The sequence below is a fragment of the Leptodactylus fuscus genome, chromosome 1 (assembly GCF_031893055.1).
Source record: "Leptodactylus fuscus isolate aLepFus1 chromosome 1, aLepFus1.hap2, whole genome shotgun sequence".
Lineage (NCBI taxonomy): Eukaryota > Metazoa > Chordata > Amphibia > Anura > Leptodactylidae > Leptodactylus > Leptodactylus fuscus.
This window is the reverse complement of record NC_134265.1, coordinates 205,214,587-205,229,857: the sequence shown is the minus strand read 5'-3', so window position 1 is coordinate 205,229,857 and position 15,271 is coordinate 205,214,587. Positions and strand designations below refer to the sequence as shown.

General features: G+C 41.3%; 1 protein-coding gene across 1 annotated transcript in view; it reads right to left on the bottom strand.

Annotated features, from left to right (window-relative positions):
* Positions 1-15,267, bottom strand: part of THOP1 (thimet oligopeptidase 1) — a 32,235-nt gene extending 16,968 nt beyond the window's left edge. Inside the window, exons 1-4 of the mRNA XM_075283176.1 lie at positions 15,053-15,267; positions 14,460-14,660; positions 6,034-6,182; positions 478-585 (exon numbers count right to left, since the gene is read on the bottom strand). Of these exons, the coding sequence (XP_075139277.1) occupies positions 478-585; positions 6,034-6,182; positions 14,460-14,660; positions 15,053-15,065 (471 nt within the window). The 5' untranslated portion in view covers positions 15,066-15,267. The remainder of the gene's footprint in view (positions 1-477; positions 586-6,033; positions 6,183-14,459; positions 14,661-15,052) is intronic.
* Between the last annotated feature and the right edge of the window lie 4 nt (positions 15,268-15,271).

The window sequence follows — 15,271 nt, the reverse complement described above, 5'->3', positions numbered from 1 at the left end:
AAGGGGTTCAGCTGTCACGAGCCCAATGACTCAGTTTGGCCCACCCAGGGGCTGCCATTAATACATGATTAAAGGTGATTAAAGATTACTTTTAAATTAGATTGGTGTCTGAAGACACCAATCTAGTCAAAACACATCTTGCAGCTTAACTGTCTTGTAGGCATGCAGTTTACAAGACAGACCACAGACAGACGTCTGCTTCTTGGCACAGGCGGGTGCAACGAATCCCATCCACATGCAGTCACTGAAAACAGTTTTCTTCAGTGGGGTTTGCCACGTCAGACCCTGCCTAAATTTGGTATCCCCAGATTCACACTGAAACATAGTATTCAGGTGAAATGTCCTTTTTTTGCTGCAGAGTGAATGCCATGAAAACGAAGCCCGTAAGCCCTAGAAATATACCAATACACAAGTTCTGACAAACCTGACATGATTACTTCATACACTCCTTTCTTATGTAACTGCAAGAAATCTTACCTGCTGTTTCTCTGGGGAAAGGTTTAAGCCATTTCGCTGACACAATTTAATGAGTCTTTCCAAGAACCTCTTTGCCTCTGGTTTTAAAGAATCAGGAGGTAACACAGCCTGTAATAATGCATCTACACGTTACATGTATACATTCAATGTTGGTTAAAAAGCAAAGCTCAGTAATGATATTGTACACAAAAAAAAAAAAAAAAAAAAAAAAAAGCGCCTTTTAGTTAAATGAGCATTTATGGAATGTTCCCTACCAATGTAAATGGAAGCAGACTGAAGTGTATGTTCACCTAAACGCATTTGTTGTGGAAATTTCTGGCGATAATTTATATTTTTAACATTGCATGCAGGTGAAAGGAAAAATTTATGCTACAATTCTGCCGCTTGATAATACAGTTTTCCTAATAAAGTCAGTATATGTTATGTACGTCTGATTACAGCTAGGTTCATACTAGCATTTAGGGATACTGTCCCCCACTCCACTTAAAATATGTGGAGAGAAAAATCCTGCAATCAGATCTTCTGTCCACTGATTTAAGACAAACTGGGTGGACCCCATTATAGTCTATGGTATCCGTGGGAGACTACTTTTTTAAGCAGATATGGTTGCCATGTTTTCACTAGTGTGAACCTACCAAGGTAAAATTATGTAACAAAGATTAATTGTCTTTTAGGGAGGATGACTAAGGAGTCCAAACTGAAAAGGACATAAACATCCAAATCGCCAGGATAACATCCAGGCAGTTAAAGAGCATTGACTGAGGGGTTTGAAGTGTGCACAGAGAAAGCAAAACTATGTCCAATAAAAGCAAAAAATTGTGAAGGAAAGTGGTGAGGAACATAATGTCTGCGTACCAAGCTGTGATAGGTCAACTTGGGTCCATTAGAATAGCCCTAAACTTGGACAGTCAAAGAACTGATGCCCGCATCCAGAGAGGAGAGCCCTTGTAATGTGGTGTGTTGGTGGAGTGCACAAACTTTTGGGACAGCCCGTTCCAGATGGAGCCTAAAACCAAGTGCCTAGGGTGAAGATATTTTTTTTTTTAGTCTTCCTCCACCTGGAATCCGGCATCATTGCTTGGAAAGTTTCCAGTCTATCCTCCCCTGGTCTGGCCAGCCCTTAGATTTGTTCAAAGCCAACCTCTCTACGGAACCTGCAAAACTTGTTAGTAGATGAGGCAGGAAACCCTTTCAGTATATATCCGCTGCCTTAGCTAAAATAATTAAAGGCAGGGCCAAACAAGAATTCCCCATTATACAGGACATTACATAACCTAGATTTGGAACCCACATCTCCCAACCTTTTCTTAATCTAAATAATATGCCTAGCTGAATTTGCTAGTGCCATGGAGCAGGCTAATACTATAACTGCATTCACTGAGGCATCAACCAGGAATTCTGTTGCCTTATGAATGTGTAAGGTTCCCAATATCTGGGCTTCAAGTTCTACCAGCCAGACCATAAGATTTCTGGCTGTATAAGCTGATGCAATGTTTGGCTTGATGGAATCTATTGGAATTTTTATCCAAGGGACCTTTCAAAGACCCAAGGCTCTAAGGGTAAACAAAACATCTGCACAATGGGGGAGGGGGGAGTAACAAAACAAATAAAAGCAGACAAAACAAATGAACAATAAAGTAGACCCGGATTATGTGGACCATAATCAGGCAGAGAAGAGAACGCTCACAAGAGTGCTTAAGATCCGGGCAGAAAGACTGTAGGACAATGTCCTTGTTGATGTGGAAGGAAGAGAGACCAACTTAGGCAATAGAAGGTGGTGGTACACAGAGGACAACTTTGGCCTTGTGAAGAACAAGAAAAGGAGAACAGAGACCCTGCGGATATAAGTAATGGACACCTGGAAGGCAACCTTCCAGGACAGAAGATGGAGAGACCTAACAAAGGCTCAAAAGGGGGGAGCCTGAAGCACTTCAAGGATGAGATTAAGATTCCACAGGAGGGTGATATGGAGGGGCACAATGTGCCACTCCTTACAGGAAGGTCTTCATCTGAAGTCAGAAGGCCAGAGTCTTCTGAAAAGAATGGAAAGTGCAGAAACCTGCCCCTTAAGTGAAAGAAGACCAAGTCCTGGGTCCATGCCAAACTGGAGAAAACCAGGATCCTGGGAAGGGAAAAGGAGTACAGATGAAAGTCATTATTTCACAATACAAGGACATTCCATGTAAGGATAGATCCTTGCAGACTGGGGTTTCTGGGCCTTGAGCATGGTCTGGATAACATGCTCCAAAAAAAATCCACTACACCTCAAAACCTTGGCTTCAAACAATCACACAGTAATATGTAGCCAAGTAAGATGAGGTGGAGCAGCGGACCACGAGACAGAAGGTTGAATTTCAGAGGTAGAGGCTTAGGAGCATCTGCCGGCAGGTACATGAGATCCATGTACCAGGCATGGCCAATCTGGAGCCACCAGAGGTTCTTGTGATCTTGATGGAGAAAAGTGGAGGGAACAGGGGCAAAAGTCTGACCAGATAATCACGAGAGCGTGGGAGACAGTAGATTAAGGATCCAGGGACCTGGCCATGAATCTTATGGTTAAGGCAGGAGGTGAAAAGCTCAACGTCCGGTTTGTTGCCCTGGGTGAACAACTGGAGAAAGATCTTCTGATGAAAAGACCACTTGTCCGGATCGAGCTTTTCTCAACTGAGGTAGTCAACTGCCCAATTGACCAAGCCTGGAACGTGAACTGCTGAGAGTTTGAACAGTACACTCCACAGTCAAGAGACTTCTCAGAAGGCTGTATGGCTCCTGGTGTCCCCCTGATGGTTCAAGTAAGCAATCGTGTTTTTGTTGGTCAGGACTCCTATTGGACGCCTTTGGCGAAGAGGGGTCAAATGAGACAAGACATTTGGATATGTCATAAAAGCAACTAACCAGCCCTAAAGCAGAATATAAGTAGTTAACAGTAGAGCATCCCAATACACTCCTTCCTGTCATTATAGGAGTAGTTGTATGCTATGTAATGTAATGTTTCTCAAGATGTACCAATACTGGTTCTCACTACTGTATAATCTGTATGCATACATTGTGTTTATTGCCATTTACTACTCTGCTGCCACCTATGGTTAACTCTATGTAGGTGCATGTGATGTAGGATCCCAATCACCCCATACATAGCACAAGCTTTCTGCAAAGAAGCTTCTAGCAAGCTGTGGGTGGAGACTTTAGCCCCGCCTTCCTCTTAGCAGGTCAGCCATGTTCTGGAGAGGCTAGTGTATGAGGCAACAGCACCTGCTGCTAGTCCAACTCCAAGCAGGACTTTCAGATTATTCCTGCCAAACCTAGGAGCTACATGGTGAATCTCACAGCCCATGTAAGATACAGATTCTCCTAGGACTATTCACAAGTCCATACAGAGGGGATAAGAAGCAGACTGCTACTGCCTCCAAGAAGGAGTGACCCTGACAAAGGAGCAGCTATAAAGGAGCCTTTCTGCATTCCTGGACCTAAAAAAAGGCCTCTGGTCAAGTCCAGTGCTCCGTGGTTTCCAGGCCACGTATCTTTTAGGTCTGTGTCCGGCTATCGGAGACCGTGGCTCAGTAACCGTGAGTACCTACATATACACCAAGTTAGTCACACACTCTGAGCCAACCAGTGAAGATCCCTCTTCTGTATGTATAGTCAGGACTGTCGTCTCAATACTCCAGACTACAAGATCTGAAGAAAGTTGTGTCAGCATCAGCCCTTAGTCAGTTTACAAGGGAATCCTCCTCACATGCCCCTGCTGTATTGTACATGAGAGATTGTATCACTGTGAGGGATTGCTGCGCTTTATGAGAGTCCTCAGTAAAGAAACTTTTGGTTAACAAAGGACTGTTTGCTATCCTTTTGAAAATTGACTTGCTGCGTGTCCTATGAGAGGTGCCCCACAGTCAGGACTACCACTACAGCTACTGTGACCATTCCAATAGCTCAGCCATCAGAGGGACTACTGCCCCATTAGGTCCTACTATAACACCTGCATCTTCTGGAATATCACAATAGCAATTTTGGTGTTGGTAGACACTCTTTCAATAGTCACTAACTTTTCAGACAACTTTCTCTTTAATAGAGCATGTGATTACAGACCAAAATGTAATGTATTGACAAAAGTTGCTGCTTTACTGCCTCAAAAATATTTCTAAAATGTGTGCCACTAGAGGACTCCCTGCTAGTTAGTTAATTTGCCATTGACTCAGTTACTAGGAAATACCTATCCATAGATACCATTGGTTTTAAAAGAGAAGCACAGTGATTGAAGGTACTCTTTTCCTCACAGCTAGAGATGAGCGAGTACTTCCATTGAAAATATATATATAAAAAAAAAATTCCATATTAAAAACAGTTCACAATACAAAAATATAGAAAGTTTCTTTTAAACTTTGAGATCTAGTTTGTGAATAAAATTGACTAAGGATTTAGGGTGTTACACATGCTCGTAAGGGAGTGTCCAGATAAAAGGTTTGTTTCACATACAAAACACGCTATGACTAAGGTAGAGAACCTTGAAACGCGTTAGCAGTTTTAAGCACCATGTATGTTTTTTCCAGCTTTTTTCACTTTTTCTATATTTTTTTGTATTGTGACCTGTATTTTTAATATGGAAAATTAAAAGTTAATTCTTAAGAAGCCTGTGGAGCAGTGCAGATTGCCGTTTTTTAAAATACTTTTTATGGAAGAAAGTCAACCTCGTGAGTCCGGAGGTATGGAGTCGTGCACCCCATAGGGCTTCAGGTCTTTATAATACGGTGAACCACAGTTTTTCTTACTATTACATGAGCGAGTACTATTCGAAGCTCCCGTTTTGAATAGCACGCACCCATAGGAATGAATGGATGCAGCCAGCACGCAGGGGGTTAAGCAGCCAGCAGCAAAGTCTGCGTGCCGTCCGCTTCCATTCATTCCTATGGGTGCGTGCTATTCAAAACGGCCGTTTCAAATAGTACTCGCTCATCTCTACCCACAGCCTATACAGGCCTTCAGAATGTTTTCCTTGTTTGTACACTGTAGGCACTGAAAGGATTCTGGAACTACTACAATGTAAGGGAGAGTTTACAACTTCAATATACTTGAGACTAGCTGTTTGTTTTATTCCTGATTGTTATTATTAGTCATAGGCTGCAAACCGCTTTCCTTACTGTGCTCCGATTTCTTTTTTCCCCCATGTCAGAGATCCTATTAGCTGCGTCATACCTTGTATTTGCAGTTCAGTGCCCATTGAACCCCTATATTATGTACTCTTCGGCTTTTCTCAGTATGTTGCAGGCCATTGTGTAGAACTAAATGTAAATAAACCAGCAGTAGCAATGGATTGGGGAAGGAGTTTTCTTCGTTGTATATGCCCACAGTCTGAGATACAAATATTAAATGTAATGCAGCATCAGAAAAACTGATAGGGCACCACATATGTTTGGCTTATACTGTCTGAACAAACTGCCCAGAAAGACCCTGCAGATATTTTATTGTATATTGTCTAGTTGGTTCAGGGTAATTCATTTCCACAGTTCTTATAATATGGACAGGAAACAAGTGACTATTTCAGATCTTAAAACTAACCTGTAAGCGCTCAAGTCTTCTATACACATCTTCCCTCATACTTTTCTCAACATCAAACTCAGACAAGACTTTATCGGCCTCTGTACTTGCTGTTCGGACATCTTTATTGGAAGACACATGCTGAAGGAAATCCAGCATGTTTCTCTCAACTGTAAATGGGAGGGGGGGGGAAAAAAAAAAAAGTTATGATTACATACTGAAGGTGATGCAAGGACACGGCAAAACAGCAGCTATTGTAAAGATCAGAGAATTTGACATAACCTATGCAACCCACATTAATCCTTTGATCAAAGACACAAAGACGAATTTCCCACTGCTACAATAGTGTTCACTGAGCAGTCTGCTGTCTATACAAATGCTGACCTCAGGCTTTCCAGAGCTCAGATAAAAACCCACAACACAGGAACATTCTACAACATTGATTTTTTTTCCCACTTTATTACTTACTAAACAAAAATAACCACAGCAGAATGAATATATTATATATTCAGGCGTTAGGAGATTGTTTTTTGAAGCATTTTTAGTTTTGGTATTTTCCTAGGGCAAAGCTGACTGTGCATGCCTGCTGGCCACAAGAGAGTGGCTGCTTACAATACTGTACAAGCGGCCATTTTCTTGCAGCCTGTGGGCATGCGTAGTCGGCTTAGCCCTAGAGGTTTGAAGCCAATCCGTGGAAGAAGACCCGTTCCTAAAGAAGAGTGAGGCGGCGCTGGAGTCTTCTATCGCAGCACTGGGGGCGTCCCCAGTTAGTCAATGCCTTCTTCACCTGCATCCTCCCCTTCTCTGTCGTCTTCCTTCTTAGTCAGCTCTGACACCTGTGCAGTCTTGCAGCCTCGAAAATATGGCCACCAGTCAGCATGCTCTACCAGTGTCTCGCTGACAGAGCCGACTGCACAGGTGTCAGAGCTGACGAAGGAGGAAGACGACAGAAGGGGAGGATGCAGGGGGAAGAAGGAGTCGCTGGAAAGGGTCTCAGGCAGCAGTGGGTACGCCCCCCAGCACCATTTGAGCGCTGGGGCCCGCCTTCATTGCTGTGGAGAACTCATTAGCATACCGGTAAAAAAACAGTATTTCTATTGAACGGCACGGTGGAGACCACGTCTAAAAGGTAAGAGACGAATAGCCTTTCTAAAGGCTATTCCAACGTCTAAAGCAGGAAAAAAAAAAAAAAAAAAAAAAGTAGAATCCCTTTAAATAAGTTTATTGAGGACATGCATAAAATAAAACAAATAATTATGGGTACATTCACATGCAATAGTAGTGAGCTGTATGTATGTGTCACCTGGAAATATAGTATAGTCATAACCACCACTCCCTATCTGTAAAGCCTGCTAAAAATGTAATGAATATTAAAAGGTGTTTTCTGGCACCAAATAGAATACCACTGTAGAACAGGCTATTCCAGGGCCCAAAACCAAATCCTTTAAAGCAAAGGAAAGTTCGTAATATAACTATTGATAATAAAATTAAGTACCATTCAGTCATTAAATCCATCCCAGTAACTTCCATACATCATCATACTGATTCCCATGAGCCTCTTGAGCTCAGTAAATGGCTCCATCCACCACAGTCAAGAACTGCAGGAAAGTTTTCTGTAGTCACAGCTCAGGTATACACAGTGACAAACAGTGAAAATGCGAAGAGGCCGACTCCCAGTTAGGCACCACTATATCTTACAGAAGCAGAAGTTAAATGGATGGATTTATGATTCACCAAAATACATTTTCAGTAACATTTATATTGCAGACTTGTTTACGTTTCCCAGTAGGGAATTTTAATTGTGTGTCCTAGAATACCCTTTTAAGAGTACGATCTCAGTATGGATTATGTCAAGAGAAAAATCCAGGTAGAATATGCAGCACTTCATAAAGATGAGCCTTTAAAATGTTAAATGTTTCACATATTCTGGAGGAGAAAAAAAAAAAACCCCAACACCACACACACAACCTTGGCTAATTTTTAAATCTTAAAGAGGGTCACCAAGTAGAGAATCCTAAATAAAATTTGTCATTTAATTCTTGTGATTTTCAATGTGGGCAAGAACTTAGAACATAAGGTTCCTGCCCAACTGAAGAATCAGACAGAAGATTATATATAAACTTTATATTTTTCTATGAGAAAATAAGTTTCGTACACAATAGAGAATCAAAGCTAGCTCACGTAATATTTCAGGGGCACATCTTTAGATTAAGAAGAAAGACCCCAAACTCTTAAGCAGACAGCAAGAATCAAATGATGTATTTTATACTTTGTGACAGGTCCTCTAAACTCCACAGCCCGCTTTGATAAAGTCTGGGCACCTTGTGACCACAGATCTAGTATCCCAGGCTTAAGCTCTGATTGTGTAGCTAGTTTAAAGTACCCCACTTTAACGCCCTCTCTCAGGAGACTTCCTAGTTTTTCCATTTTCATACTAGTAAGCACTACATACACCCTTTTCCTACCCAGGTTAGTTTTAGGTTTTTACGATCCCTTCATTTCATGTCGATTTTAGATGTATAGCAGTATCTCTGGTTTCCACTTGTATTCTTTTATATACATGTTTTTTGTATCTATTCTTGTGATTATATATGCATGGACACATCTATTTGTACAATTACTGAGATATATACATGTGTATGTCTAGTATTTTATGTCCCAATGGACGAGCTTATTGATTTATTGTACAGCGCAATATATTTATTTATATTTATGCATCTGTGTGCGAATAATTATCTATACATGAGCAAGTCTATTTGTACATTTACTGAGATATGTACATGTATAGTTTTTTTTCTTCATGTACATGAAACTGATATCTGTTTATGTACAGTACAGACCAAAAGTTTGGACACCTTCTCATTCAAGAGTTTTCAGTATTTTCATGACTATGAAAATTGTAGATTCACACTGAAGGCATCACAACTATGTATTGTAACTATGTGGAATTATATACTTAAAGTGTGAAACAACTGAAAATACATCTGGGTCATTCCATATCAAGTGATCCAAATAGGAATATTTTTTTTACCTGACGTCTTTAGATTTTTTTTATTTTTATTTTTTTATTAAGTACAACTTAAGTTAATTACAAATAAAAAGTTTTGAATTTTTTTTCTTCATCAGTTAATTTTTTATAGACTTCTAAAGTTTTGAAAAAGTGTGAATTTTGGCCTGGTATGGCTTTACATTTTTTAACATATCTTGGGCTAGAATTAAGATAAATAGGTGGGAGAGGCATCATTTTTCTCAGAGCGGTACCGGCTTTCATTTGATATGTCACAAGACGATGTTTCTTTATATTTTGTTTTGGAGAAATCAAATTCAAAATTTTGATGCGCAATTGTGAAAAAAACGTATGTTCTAAAATTGTGAAAAAATGCATTTGTGTTACTTGTGTTCTTGGTTATATTTGTACAGGTTTTCAACTTGGGACCAAATTGGGATCAATCTTTTTAAAAAAAATTTTTTTAAGCCTTGAATCATCTGATTTTATGTTTGTGTGAGCTTCTTCCTTTTTTCTTTTCAAATTACAACTTGCTGAATTCAACACTTATATGCAACAATAAAAAAACAAATCCCATAAGTGCCAGAATAAATACATCTTATCATCATAACACAACTTGTCCAGCATTTTCAACCTGAATGCATTGAACAAACCGAAAGAAAAGAGCTGCTCATATCCTCAAGTGCGATTTTCTAAATAGTCTCATCCTAATTATATGTTAACAAGAGTACAAGAACCAATATTTATAACACCTATTTCTACATGTAACAATTGTTTTTTATTATATCACTAAACATGTAATTAAGAAAAATAGTCCAGTAGATAAATCCTCATTCTATAAGATATGAACCAATCAAACAATTAACCCCTTCCCGACATGCGCCGTAATAGTACGGCGCGTGTCAGGTCTGTAACTATGGCGACCGCCCGGAAGCCGGGCGGCCATCATAGCCGCCGGGTGTCTACGGCTTTAAGCAGTAGACAACCGGCTCTAATGCCTCCGATTGGTCCCCGGACCGATCGGAGGCATTAACCACTCCAGCGCTGCTGTCAAAGGCGCCATTTTCCCGGCGGCGCATGGGCGCCGCCATTTTGGCAGGGATCGCCGGCTCCTGGAGCATGCTCCAGGGCCGACGTCATGTTGCCATGACAGCCGGGAGCCTTGTTAAAGGCTCCCAGCCGGTCTGCAAATTCTCTCTTTTGCAGGCTGGTGTATGCAGCCTGCAAAAGAGATGATTATTTTTTGCAATGCATTAGCATTGTAATGCATTGCATTAGTGATCAGACCCCCTGGGGTTCAACACCCCTAGGGGGTCTAATAAATGCAAAAAAAAATAAATAAAAAAAAAAAATATAAAAAGTATTAAAAGTTCAAATCACCCCCCTTTCCCTAGAACAAATATAAAAGTAGTTAAAAACTGTGAAACATATACATGTTAGGTATCCCCGCGTCCGAAATCGCCCACTCTACAAATCTATAAAAATATTTTTCCTGTTCGGTAAATGCCATAGCAGGAAAAATAGTCAAAAATGCCAAACCGCCGTTTTTTCACTGTTTTGATTCTGATAAAAATTTGAATAAAAAGTGATCAAAGCAATAACATTTCCCGAAAATGGTAGAACTGAAAAGTACACCCGGCCCCGCAAAAAAAGACGCCCTATGCATCCCCGTACACCTATGTATAAAAAAGTTACGGCCGTCGGAATATGGCGACTTTTAGAAAAAAAAAATTAACACCGTTTTGGAATTTTTTTTTTTAGGGGTCAAAATGTAAATAAAACCATATAAATTTGGTATCCCTGGAACCGTACCGAAACACAGAATATAGGGGACATGTCATTTTGGCTGCACAGTGAACGCCGTAAAACCAAAGCCCGTAAGAAAGTCGCAGAAATGCATTTTTTCTTCAAATCCACCCCATTCTGAATTTTTTTCCTGCTTCCCAGTACATTATATAGAATTAATTAATTAATGGTAGCATCATCAAGAAAAATTTGTCCCGCAAAAATTAAGACCTCATATGGCTCTGGGAGCGGAGAAATAAAAAAGTTATGGGGTTTAGAAGGAGGGGAGTCAAAAACTAAAAACGAAAATCAAAAAATGCCATCGGCGGGAAGGGGTTAATAGGACATTTTTAAACTACTGGCCTTTTATCATCAATTTGTCCTTTCTAGTGAGTGAAATGTAATCTTGTCCATAAGCGCTTACTAGCAATGGCCATTTCCTTTTGTGTCACAGAGTATGTACGGCCTGTCATGGTGTTAGGCTCCACCTGAGTTAATATCTGATTTTTGTTGACTTGTAAAATGTCTGGTTTTCTTGGATACAAAAAGGATGGTACTGGACCAGAAGGATGCAAAAAAGTCAATTTTAGGTCTTCATTTTCACAATCTTTGGAGAGTACAGTAGCCAGCCACCAGCGCCGATCATATTCACAGGTCACATAACCAGTTATGTCATCCATTGCCAATCTTGTGCCGCCTTCAACCACTTCATGGACTTCACTGTCCACAGGCTGAACAGATCTGAATTCAAGATTTTCGGAATGACACTGTAATAGTTATATTTTAAAATATTATCCCATCGCGATCCCAACTTGAATTTTGGTACAGATGTGGCTAAGGGCATAGCAGGCCCATGTGCATTTTTTGGAAATTTTTAAATAAAACGTTTTTTTTCGGAAATGCGTTTTAAAATTTTGCATTTGCGTTCACATGGGTAAAATATTAACAAAGATACTCTTGTGACATATTTGGTGAAAGCCTGTATAGTTCTGAGTACAATGGCGTTTATTTTGTTTCTCTATCTTTTTTCTAGCCTAAGTTATGAGGAGAAATGTAAAGGCAGGAAACACCGAAATTCGCACTTTCTGAACTTTGAAAATCAATTAAAAATCCAAAAAAAATTTCTAGAATTTTTTTTCTTCACATTTTGCATTCTCTGACATACTATTACCAAATGACAATCTCAAAAGAATTAAAAATATAGAGGGAAAAATCATTGGTTCACTTTACACGGAATGACCCATCTTCTATTCTAGGTTCTTCAAAGTAGCCACCTTTTTCTTTGATTCCTGCTTTGCACACTCTTGGCATTCTCTCGATGAGCTTCAAGAGGTAGTCACCTGAAATGGTTTTCACTTCACAGGTGTGCCCTGTCAGGTTTAATAAGTGGGATTTCTTGCCTTATGAATGGGGTTGGGACCATCAGTTGTGTAGAAGTCAGGTGGATACACAGCTGATAGTCCTACTGAATAGACTGTTAGAATTTGTATTATGGCAAGAAAAAAAAAGCAGCAAAGTAAAGAAAAATATGTGGCCATCATTACTTTAAGAGATGAAGGTCAGTCAGTTCCAAAAATTGGGAAAACTTTGAAAGTGTCCCCAAGTGCAGTTGCAAAAAACCATCAAGCGCTACAAAGAAACTGGCTCACATGAGGACCGTCCCAGGAAAGGAAGACCAAGAGTCACCTCTGCTGCGGAGGATAAGTTCATCCGAGTCACCAGCCTCAGAAATCGCAGGTTAACAGAAGCTCATATTAGAGACCAGGTCTATGCCACACAGAGTTCTAGCAGTAGACACATCTCTACAACAACTGTCAATAGGAGATTTTGTGCAGCAGGCCTTCATGGTGAAACAGCTGCTAGAAAACCACTGCTAAGGACAGGCAACAAGCAGAAGAGACTTGTTTGGGCTAAAGAACACAAGGAATGGACATTAGACCAGTGGAAATCTGTGCTTTGGTCTGACGAGTCCAAATTTGAGATCTTTGGTTCCAACCACCGTGTCTTTGTGCGACACAGAAAAGGTGAACGGATGGACTTTACATGCCTGGTTCCCACCGTGAAGCATGGAGGAGGAGGCGTGATGGTGTGGGGGTGCTTTGCTGGTGACACTGTTGGGGATTTATTCAAAATTGAAGGCATACTGAACCAGCATGGCTACCACAGCATCTTGCAGCAGCATGCTATGCTATCCGGTTTGCGTTTAGTTGGACCATCATTTATTTTTCAACAGGACAATGAACCCAAACACACTTCCAGGCTGTGTAAAGGCTATTTGATCAATAAGGAGAGTGATGGGGTGCTACGCCAGATGACCTGGCCTCCACAGTCACCAGACCTGAACCCAATCGAGATGGTTTGGGGTGAGCTGGACCGCAGAGTGAAGGCAAAAGGGCCAACAAGTGCTAAGCAACTCTGGGAACTCCTTCAAGACTGTTGGAAGACCATTTCAGATGACTACCTCTTGAAGCTCATCAAGAGAATGCCAAGAGTGTGCAAAGCAGTAATCAAAGCAAAAGGTGGCTACTTTGAAGAACCTAGAATATAAGACATCAGTTCTTTCACACTTTTTTGTTAAGTGTATAATTCCACATGTGTTCATTCATATTTCTGATGCCTTCAGTGTGAATCTACAATTTTCATAGTCATGAAAATACAGAAAACTCTTTGAATGAAAATGTATGTCCAAACTTTTGGTCTGTACTGTACATGTACCTATATTATGTTTGCCTTGCTGTTGACAATGTTTTATGTCAGGGCTCGTTCACATCTGCGTCGCCCTCTCCGTACTGCAGGTTTCCGTTTCCTGCCTAAAACAGAGGCAGGAGACGGAAACCTGCAGGAGTCTCTCTCACACATTCATTTGAATGGGTGAGAGAGATGTCCGGCCGTGAGCGGCGTTGAGCGTTTTGCGCTCTCCGCCGCGAAACCGGGTTTTATAATCCGGACACAGAGTCGGACATGCAGTACTGTGTGTCCGGATAAAAAAAAAAATCCGGTTTCGCGGCGGAGAGCCTAAAACGCTCACCGCCGCTCACGGCCGGACCCGGTCTATGGTTTCTGTCTTCTGGCATGCAGAAGACGGAAACCATAGAACGGAAAGAAGAACGCAGGTGTGAACCCAGCGTCACTGCAGTTTTTCAATAAATACTTTTGAAACTAAATTCCATAGCACACTCATTGGTACTTATGGGAATTCTGTACTTGAAAGCTGCCAGTTAAATGCCCTGAAATTTTGTGAGGCTGCACACAACAGATTATTTTACTACGGACAAGTCGGACACAAAATCTTAGTGCGGATTTCACGCTTTGCTAAATCTTCCTGCAAGACATGTATGTGCAAAGCCACCTTACTGGAGCCAAGCCACGTCTGAGTTTTCTCATTTTTCTTGCTTCCAATTTTCACAGCTTTTAAGCTAGCAACGTATTAGACGCTGCTACTAAATTAAGTTGAACAGAATGGCAGATTGTCTAGGAAGTATATCAACCTGCTAAAAAAAACAAAAAAAAAACCAGGGCAGCCAGTGTGATTATTTTACCACCATATACAATGCCATGATGAAAAGCTGACTTCTACGTTGTTTGTTCACACATCAGATCTTGCACAACTCGGGATAATAATTCACATGTGGAGGAATATGTAACCCTGGCTTACCTGAATACTCTACTTCTACATCAGCCAGCGCTTTCAGAGTGTTCTCATAGTTGACACAATCTAGAGGAAGGCAGCCTATTGTGTCATATACACACTTTGTCTTCTCAATCAGACTAGAGGCCATGGAGCGGATGTTTTCTGGAGTGAGATCCCATCGCAGCCGGTTCTGGTCATGCTTAGGGGGCAGCTCCATGATATGACCTGTGTATAGAGAGGACAGATTCCACATGTAACAGTTATATGAAAGCAATTACATGTTTATATAGCCACCAGCCAGCCTTGTGACAACACCATAGAAGGGGGCAACCCTGACAAAAATATTAGGAAACAGACCCCAGCCCCTATTACTGCCTTCCCACAAGAAGCACTGCAGGCAGTCTGTGCCGAGGAGGAAGTGGCTGATAACAGTGGACACTGCTACAATGACATGACAAGACAAAGTAACCTATGTAAAGCTGAGGTAACCGGACTATGCTCCTAAATGACAGACAAGTAACATAAGGATAAACGAACGAGAGCCAAGCTGGATAACCCCACCCAGACCTCTGAGCAGCCCTGTGGTTAGCACACGAGCACAGTACTACCGCCGGTACCTGTTGGCGCCATGCGATCCGTCTGTCAGGGAACACTCTGGAGCAGCCGGTGAGGTGAAGCTTAGCACAGGATGGGAGGAGCGAAGTGACGTGTAGGCGGGGCTTAGCCTGCACTATGGCGGATGGCAGCACCGCAGCCTCTTATAGTTTCTATGAGGTTAGACGTTTATTGACGTGATGACTGCATGACAAGCCGACCCCTCCACGTGCGCAGCGCAA